This window comes from Salvelinus sp. IW2-2015, unplaced genomic scaffold (genome assembly GCF_002910315.2).
Source record: "Salvelinus sp. IW2-2015 unplaced genomic scaffold, ASM291031v2 Un_scaffold1830, whole genome shotgun sequence".
NCBI lineage: Eukaryota > Metazoa > Chordata > Actinopteri > Salmoniformes > Salmonidae > Salvelinus > Salvelinus sp. IW2-2015.
In genome coordinates, this window is record NW_019943201.1 from 127,803 (window position 1) to 137,306 (window position 9,504).

The window sequence follows — 9,504 nt, forward strand, 5'->3', positions numbered from 1 at the left end:
TTGTGGTGAAAACATGATGTATACAACAGTGCTCCTCTGAATGGTAAATGATTTATAACTAGTCCCTCTGTAGTGAAACAAATGTTTATAATAGTCCCTCTGTGGTGAAACATGATGTTAATAACTAGTCCCTCTTAGGTGAAACATGATGTATAACTAGCCCTCTGTGGAACATGATGTCTTATCTCGTCTCTGAGTGAAACATGATGTTATAATCATCCCTCTGGAACATGAATATAACTAGTCCCTCTGTAGTGAAACAGATTGTTATAACTAGTCCCTCTGTAGTGAAACATGATGTTATAACTATGTCCCTCTAGTAAACATGATGTTAAACAGTCCTCTGTGTGAAACATGATGATATATACTAGCCCTCTGTAGTGAAACATGATGTTTTATACAACTAGTCCCTCTGTAGTGAAACATGATTGATATAACTAGTCCCTCTGTAGTGAAACATGAGTTATAAAATTTGTCCCTCCTGTAAACCATTATCCTGCACATCCTACATAGGTATAGGTTTGTGTCGTTGAGTTTAGCTGATTCCACTGTTCAGTGCTATCGGTGTTCACTGTTCAGGCTGTCGGTGGTTCACTGGTTCAGGCTCGTTTTTCACTGGTTCAGCTTCGTGGTTCATGGGTTCAGTGCTCGTGTCATCTGGTTCAGTGCTTTCGGTGGTTTCACTTCGTCAGTGCTTCGGGCAGGCAACTCGCTTGCAATGTCCACAGTGGATAGTCACAATAGCCAAAATCATCATGGAGACAACCATATTAGTATAAACCGTCTAGCTGTACTAAAGTATTAAAACCCTCTAGTGTATTATAAGATATAGAACTATCAGTCCTATTATTAGGTATAGAACTTCTAGTGTTTTTAATACTAGGTATAGAACGTTCTAGTATTATATAGGTATAGAACGTTCAGTGTATAATAGGTATAGAACTTCTAGTGTACTCAACTAGTTATAGTACGTTCTAGTGTACAATTAGGTTATAAACGTTCTAGTGTATAATAGTAAGAACGTTCTAGTGTACTAATAGCGTATTAGAAGCTTTAGTATATATTAAGTATAGAACTCTAGTTTGTACAATCAGGTTATAGAACTTCTAGTCTATTATCAGGTACTAGAACGTTCTAGTTGTATTATGTAGGATAGAAGTTCTAGTTATAAATTAGTATTAGAACGTTCTAGTCTAACTAGTATAGTATTTCGTTATTAGGTAGAACGTTCTAGTTAGATAGAACGTTCTAGTCTATAACTTCTAGTTCGTACTAATAGTATAGACACGTTCTAGTGTACTAATAGGTATAGAACGTTCTAGTGTATAATAGTATAGAACGTCTCTAGGTCTATTAATAGGATAGATACGTTTTCAGTGTATAAGTACGTACTGTAGTTATAATATAGAACGTTCTAGTTATTAATAGTATATAGAACTTCTAGTTGTACTTTTATACAATAGGTATAGAATTAGTTTACTACATTGATAGCGTCTAGATTAATATATAGAACGTCTGCACTCTAATAGTTAGAACGTTAGTGTATCCGTATTAAAGTAAACTTCGTTTATAGTATAGAGTTCTATTTAATAGGTATAGAACTTCGTGTACTATATAGGTAAGAAGCTTTAGTGTATTAAAGTATAGAACGTTCTAGTTATGATATAATAGAGTTTAGTGTCAACCCTTCTAGTACTAAAGTCTAGTGTATTAGGTATAGAAGTGCGTTACGTAGATTTTGTTCTAATAGGTACTAGATCGGTCCTAGTGTACTAATAGGTATAGACTTCTTAGTACTATTAGTATAGAACGTTCTAGTGTACTAATGGTATAGAACGTTTCTAGATTTGTACTTTAAAGTTATAACTGATCTTATTAATTAGCTAATAGAACGTCTAGGTACTAATAGTATAGAACGTTCTAGTTAACTAATAGGTATATAACGTTCTAGTGTATTAATATTATAGAACGTTCTAGTTTATAATAGTATATAGTTCTAGTGTGTACTACATGCTGACGTGTCAAATGCATCCTGTCATTATCATGGGTTTGATGGTTCACCTGGTTTGATGGTTCACTGGTGGTTTGTGCTTTACTTGTTGATTGTCACTGTTGTGTTGTTTCACTGGTTTGGTGGTTCACTGGTGATGGTTCACTGGTTTTGGTTGGTCACTTGGTTTGTGGTTCACTGGTTTGTGTTCACTGCTTGGTGGCTCACTGTGATTGGTTCACTGGTTGATGTTCACTGGTTTGGTTCACTGTTTGTGTGATTCACTGCTTGGTGGTTCACTGTTTGTGGTTCACTGTGTTTGTGGTTCACTGTTTGGTGTACGGGTTATGATGGTTCACTGGTTTGAGAGTTCACTGGTTTGGTGTTCACTGTTTGGTGCTCATGGTTTGTGTTCACTGTTTGTTTCTGTTCACTGGTCTTGTGGTCACTGGTTTGGAGTTCATCTGTTGCTGGGTGCTTCACGATCGTTCGAGTGGGACTATATCAGTCAATTTAATGTTAACTTCTCTCCCATCCTCCCTCTCTCTCTCTCTCCCACTCTTTCAGGTCTAAGAGGAAAGTTCTTGGGCGCAGGAACTCTGAGGAAGACCGATGCCGTGTCTTTCCCCTCTCCTCCTCCTCTTCTTTCTCCTCCTCTCCTCCAGTGACCCCTCCAGGCCCTAGCCCCGCCCATCTGCAACCTCTTGAGGTGTTAGGATCCAGTAAGGTGATAGGTCATAGGTTAGGGGTCAGCAGCAGCAGTGACAGCTTCAAGGCTCTGCTCRTGAGGAAGGGAAGTCGCTGCGACCCTGCAACGCGCATGTCTGCAGCCGAGAGACTCCGCAGTACTGCCCCCAAACACATGATGGCGACAACACATAGCCAGAGCTCACAGAGCCAGAGCTCACAGAGCCAGCGCTCACATAGCTCACACAGCCAGCGCTCACAGAGCCAGCGCTCACAGAGCTCACAGAGCCAGAGCTCACAAAGCCAGCGCTCACAGAGCCAGCGCTCACAGAGCTCACAGAGTCAGAGCTCACGGAGCTCACCAAGCCAGAGCTCACAGAGTCACCCCCTGTCAGACATACACTTGCAGCTTGGAGTGGAGTCACACACTCACACCCCTCAGCCCTTTGCACAAACACACCAGCTAATGACGCTACACCTACCCCAGCCCCAGTACACACACAGACACATGAGGACGGCAGAGTGGGCACTCACTGAGGGCACGCTCCCTCTCTCCTCCCTGTCCTCCCCCACATACCCCTCTTCCCCCTCTCTTTGGGGGTGGCGACCCCCCCGCTCCCCCACTCCCCCTTGCTCAGCCAGCCGGCGTTTCGCTGCCCGCAGCCGACTACACAGCAGCCCCATGACTGCCATCTCGGAGCGGGAAGGGGAGGGCGAATCAATGGAGGGCGACGGGTTGGCCGTGACCATCGGACTGGGCCGCGATTCCTGCAAGACTTTTGGATTGGTCAAGCTCACTGACGGACGTGCTGAGGCCACCAACGGCAGCCTTGATTGGCAGCAGAGCAGGTCTATGGAGACACACACCGTCTTGTGGGTGGGCTAGAGCACCAGACTGGTGAGTCGCTGTCCTACTCATATACCCAGGACAGAGGCTTCAGTCCAGGACCTAGGAGACTTTATGTATCCTGCACCTGGGGAAAATGTTGGAAGTCGAACACTGTCTCAAAAAAAAACTACCATCCATCAGACTGGCTATTGTACAGGACAGTGGAGGCTGGTGAGCGCAGCAATAGGAGGATGGGCTCATTGTAACAGCTGGAATGGAATTAGTGGAGCGGAGTCAAACATGTGTTTTCCATGTGGTTCATGTCTTTGATACCATTCCATTTATTTCATTCCAGCCATTACAATGAGTCCGTCCTCCTATATCTCCTTCCACCAGCCTCCACTGGRACAAGATGATTGTCTCTGTTAATAGATTATTGGATAACATGAATGTTGTTTTTTTTCTCTGTTGTTTCAGTGTTGTATCTAGTTTTAGTATGCAGCAGTAGCCATTTTTGAGATTAAGAAAGCAACATTGTATTATATTATTAAAATATATATATAAAAAAAAAATGTATTTTGAGGTTCCAGTTACCAAAGACAAACTGTCACTCCCAGTGAAGCAACTGCTGCAGTGGGCATGTCTGAGAATGTCTCTTTTGATTGTGATTGGCTTATTGTTTGGAATCATGATTGTGATTGGAAGGAATGCAATCTGCTTAAGTTATCCTATAGTTATATTATTTGATACTTAAATCCTCTTTAAAACAAATCAGATCAAATGTTATTGGTCACYTACACATATTTAMCAGATGTTATTGAGTGTGTAGCGAAATGCTCGTGTTCCTACTGTAGCTCCGACAGTGGAGTAATATCTAACAATTTACAACAAAACAAACAAATCTAAAAGTAAAATAATGAAATTAAAGAAATATATAAATATTTCATGAATTAAATCATCTTATTTAGTTTTCTGACATTAGACATAATTTGATTGAGTGTTTTTTTTAAATTAAATGTAGTACGTGTTTTACTTCCCTCATCTCACTATAAAGTATCTTCTGTCTCATTTATTTTTACTTGTACCTTTAATACCTGGACTTTGTACATTTTTATAACAGTTTGATTTTGTGTTCTACGAGTTTTCTAGTGTATTKATTTGAGAACTGTGAAGACAATGGGAGTCCCATTGTATATAGGTTATCTGGATTAGCCCTGGTGCTAGATATGGGTTTAGGGGCTTAGAGGTTAGAGATAAAGATTGTGTTTAGAGGGCAGATGTGATATATCTATAGGGATAAAGTCAGGTGAACGATAGCCAGAGATTAGAGGTGGAGTGGTTATGGGGGAAGGATAGATAGAAGAACAAGTAAAAGATGGAGAGAGGAGAGAGAGGGGGTAGAGTGTGAGGTGATAAAGAGTAGGAGAGAGGAGAGAGAGGGATGTACAGTCTGAGGAGAAGGATGAATGATGAGTTGAATAAAGTATATTATGACAGAGATCTGACTACTGCTTTCTGATTTACACACACACACACACGCACGCACGCACGCACGCTCGCACGCACACACGCACGCACGCACGCACGCACGCACGCACGCACACACACACACGGTCGCCTTGCGGGTTAAGAGTGTGTGTGTGTGTGTAAAGGTTGCTGGTTCGAATCCCCGAGCCGTCAAGGTTAAAAATCGTTCGATGTGCCCTTGAGCAAGGCACTTAGCCCTAATTTCTCCTGTAAGTCGCTCTGGATAAGAGCATCTGCTTAATGACTAAAAATGTAAAAATGTACTGCTGTCTGATTTACACACACGTCAGTATTGTTGACATGTGTTGTTGTGGCGACAGACTGAACAGGAACTGTAGAGGTCAGGGATCAGAGATATGATATACAGTATATATGTATAATAGCCTTCATCATTGATTCCTTATTGTCACACACGTATCTAATCCTCACTAATCGTCACTAACTGATAAATCACTGCATGTGTCACCGTGGTGATTTCCATTGTTACTCACATTGAAAGCTCCTAATTGATTTGCTAACTGATTGGTTGGTTGCTAATTGGTTTGCTAACTGATTGGTTGGTTGCTAATTGATTTGCTAACTGATTGGTTGGTTGCGAATTGATTGGTTGATTGCTAATTGATTTGCTAACTGATTGGTTGGTTGCTAATTGGTTTGCTAACTGATTGGTTGGTTGCTAATTGATTGGTTTTGTGAATGGCATCTCCTGTCCATATGTTGATTCGCATTGTTACTCACAGACTTAATCGTCACTAACTGATGGCTAATTGTAGTCTTTGTGAATGACGTCTGTCAATTCCCCGGGAGGCCAACACACACAATGCCTGCCAAAACTCACTAATCGTAATAGGATCTCTGAATGTGAGGCCTTAAACAATGAAGTTATATAAACTGTCTTAATTTATACCAGTGTAAAGACTGCTCTACTCTGCAGAGGATAAACAGGACTCGGGTGCTGTGTGTGTGTGTGTGTTGTGTGTGTGTGGTGTTGTGGTGTTGTGTGTGTGTGGTGTGTGTGTGTGTGTGTGTGTGTGTGTGTGTGTGTGGTGTTGTGTGTGTGTGTGTGTGTGTGTGTGTGTGGTGGTGTGGTGTGTGTGTGATTTTATCCTGATTGTCAGCAGCTGCAGTGAGTGAGAGGCACGGATAAAATTACTGAGAGGAGACAGAGAGAGAGAGAGAGAGAGAGAGAGAGAGAGAGAGAGAGAGAGAGAGAGAGAGAGAGAGAGGAGGAGAGAGGAGAGAGAGACAGACAGACAGACAGACAGACAGACAACAAGACAGACAGACAGACAGACAGACAGACAGACACAGACAGACAGACAGGACAGACAGACCAGACAGACAGACAGACAGACAGACAGACAGACAGAGACAGACAGAGAGACAGAGGAGAGACCACGGAAGAGAGACAGATGAGAGAGAGAGAGAGAGAGAGAGAGAGAGAGAGAGAGAGAGAGAGAGAGAGAGAGAGAGAGAGAGAGAGAGAGAGACAGAGACAGATGTTGTCATGAGCTGTCCATTCGTTACCGAGAACCACGTACAGAATTTTTAACAGGGTCAATTGAGTTTTCAGAGTATTTTTTTTGCGCCTTACTAGCTCAAATTCTAGAAGTTGGATTAAAACGAGACTATAGCATCCATACAGTGAGCATTAGACTTAAAATATGTCGGCTTGACTAAGTTTGTAGGTTCAACCGATTTTATTAAATGTATAAATTAATTGCTCTCACATGCTCATTTCTGTCCATTAAGAACCAATGATGTGCTAAGTTTTTGTAGCATTTCTGACAATGCTAACATCTTTTCAGACGAATCTCAGAGTTTGAGCTGTGCAACAGCAGCAGGCTAGCAGCTGTAGCTAGCTAGCTAACACCAGTTAGTTGAGAAGCAAGATACAATGAAAGGAAGCTAGCTAGCTCTTTATATTTAGCAATGGAATGTTTTTCATATGGCTGAAGTCATCCGTGTAAACAAAATCAGAGCACAAACAAATAAGCTAACGAACATCCTTGGCTGCTATTATAGCTAGCTACTAGCCAACGTTACCGTAACATAGCTATACAAATTCTGCACCACAACTCAATGTTGACAATATATTGTTCCTAGCTAAGTTACATTTTTTGCATAAAGCATAGCTAGCTAGCTAAGCAAAGTTCATAGTGAACCTCAAACTTTGGGAACGTTGGGAAACTGCCACGCAGCTAACTTATAATACATGCAATGCCTCATCGTCATTTTGGAGCGCCTAAGGCACTGCATCTCAGTGCTAGAGAAGTCAACATGGACACCCTGGTTCCATTCCAGGCTGAATCACAACTGGCCGTGATTGGGAGTCACACAATTGGCCCAGTGTTGTTAGGCTTTGGCCGGTGTAGGCCGTCATTGTAAATAACAATTTGTTCTTAAATGACTTGCCTAGTTAAATAAAAATCTAACGTTACTCTGGCATGATACAGTCAAACTGGCTGTCAGTTTCAGCACCAACAGCTGCTACCTAGCCTACATTTCCTCAACCAAGACCAGCCTCTGACAACACAAACTGTAATTTATAAAACAAAGTGTCTTGCAAAGTGTCTTGCTAAGAAACTGTTAGCTATGCTTAATCTAAACCCAGCCAATGTAGATGCAAGTAGCTCATCGACTGTGCATTGCAGTGTGTGTACGCTGCTCTCAGCTTTCTCCATTCAACTCTTATCTTAACATTAGATACTGACCACAGATCAGCTCCTAGAGAGAAATTATCACCTACGGCTGCGAATATTGAGGAGGCTTATTCTAATGCTAAAGCTATTCACTAAATCAAATATTTGGCACATCATTGRGCATATGTTGTTAGGCCTACACATCATCAAATGTAGGCAATAATTACAGAGAGTAGCCTACAATTAGCATTGAAAAATAAAGCACAAATAWATCTTGACAAGTGTTCAACCCCCTGAGTCAATACATGTTAGAATCACCTTTGGCAGTGATGTGTCGTTCTGGGTAAGTCTCTACTAACTTTTCACTTCTAGATTGTACAATATTTTCACATTATCCTTGAAAATATTCTTCAAGCTCTGTCAAGTTGGTTGCTGATGATTGCAAGACAGCCATTTTCAAGCATTGGAATAGATTTTCAAGCCGATTTAAGTCAAAATGGTACCCAAGCCACTCAGGAACATTKAATGTCGTCTTGGTAAGTACTGTAACTCCAGTGTATATTTGGCCTTGTGTTTTAGGTTATTGTCCTGCTGAAAGGTGAATTTGTCTCCCAATGTCTGTTGGAAAGCAGACTGAACCAGGTTTTCCTCTATGATTTTTCCTATGCTTAGCTCTATTCCATTTATTTGTATTAAAATTTAAAAAATCCCTAGTTCTTTCCGATGACAAGCCTTCCCATAACATTACCACCACCGTGCTTGAAAATACAAAAGATTGGTTCTCTGTGATGTGTTGTGTTGGATTTGCCCTAATGACGCTTTGGATATAAAGTTATTTGCTTTGCCACATTTTTTGCTGTCTTACATTAGTGCCTTGTTGTAAAACAGGATGCATGTTTTGGAATATTTGTATTCTGTACAGGCATCCATCTTTTCACTCTCAATTAGGTTAGTATTGTGGAGTAACTACAATGTTGTTGATCCATCCTCAGGTTTCTCCAATCACAGCTATTAAACTCCTTTGGCCTCATGGTGAAACCTCTGAGCAGTTTCCTTCCTCTCCATCAACTGAGTTAGGAAGGATGCCTGCATCTTCGTAGTGACTGGGTATATTGATACACCATCCAAAGTGAAATAATGAATAACTTCACCATGCTCAAACGGATATTCAATGTCAGATTTTGTTTTACCCATTACCAATAGGTGCCTTTCTTAGCGTTGGAAAACCTCCCTGGTCTTTGTGGTTGAATCTGTGTTTGAAATTCACTGCTCGACTGAGGGACCCTAAAGATAATTGTATGCGTGGGGTACAGAGATGAGGTAGTCAAATTCAAAAATCATGTTAAACACTATTACTTCACACAGAGTGAGTTCATGCAATTTATTATGTGACTTGTTAAGCAAAATATCACTCCTAAACTTATTTAAGCTTGCCATAACAAAGGGGTTGAATAGTTATTTAAATCAACTTTTTTTTATTTTACCTTTATTTAACTAGGCAAGTCAGTTTTGAACAAATTCTTATTTTCAATGATGGCCTAGGAACACTGCCTTGTTCAGATTTTTACCTTGTCAGCTCAGGGATTCGATCTTGCAACCTTTCAGTTACTAGTCCAACACTCTAACCACTAGGTTACCTGCCGCCCCAGTCACATTAGTCACATGCGCTGAATACAACAGTGAAATGCTTACTTAAAACCTGTTTGGGATAGGGGGCAGCATTTTCACGTTCGGATGAAAAGCATGCCCAGAGTAAACTTCCTGCTAGTCAGGCCCAGAAGCTAATCATGCATATTATTCGTGGATTTAGATAGAAGACACTCTGACAT

The 9,504-nt window shown here is 41.1% G+C and overlaps 1 protein-coding gene across 1 annotated transcript in view; it reads left to right on the top strand.

The window, feature by feature from the left end:
- LOC112072132 (NHS-like protein 1) overlaps nucleotides 1-5,004 on the top strand; it is a 49,541-nt gene extending 44,537 nt beyond the window's left edge. Inside the window, 1 exon segment of the mRNA XM_070439667.1 lies at nucleotides 2,558-5,004. Within this exon segment, the coding sequence (XP_070295768.1) occupies nucleotides 2,558-3,563 (1,006 nt within the window). The 3' untranslated portion in view covers nucleotides 3,564-5,004.
- Nucleotides 5,005-9,504: the final 4,500 nt, after the last annotated feature.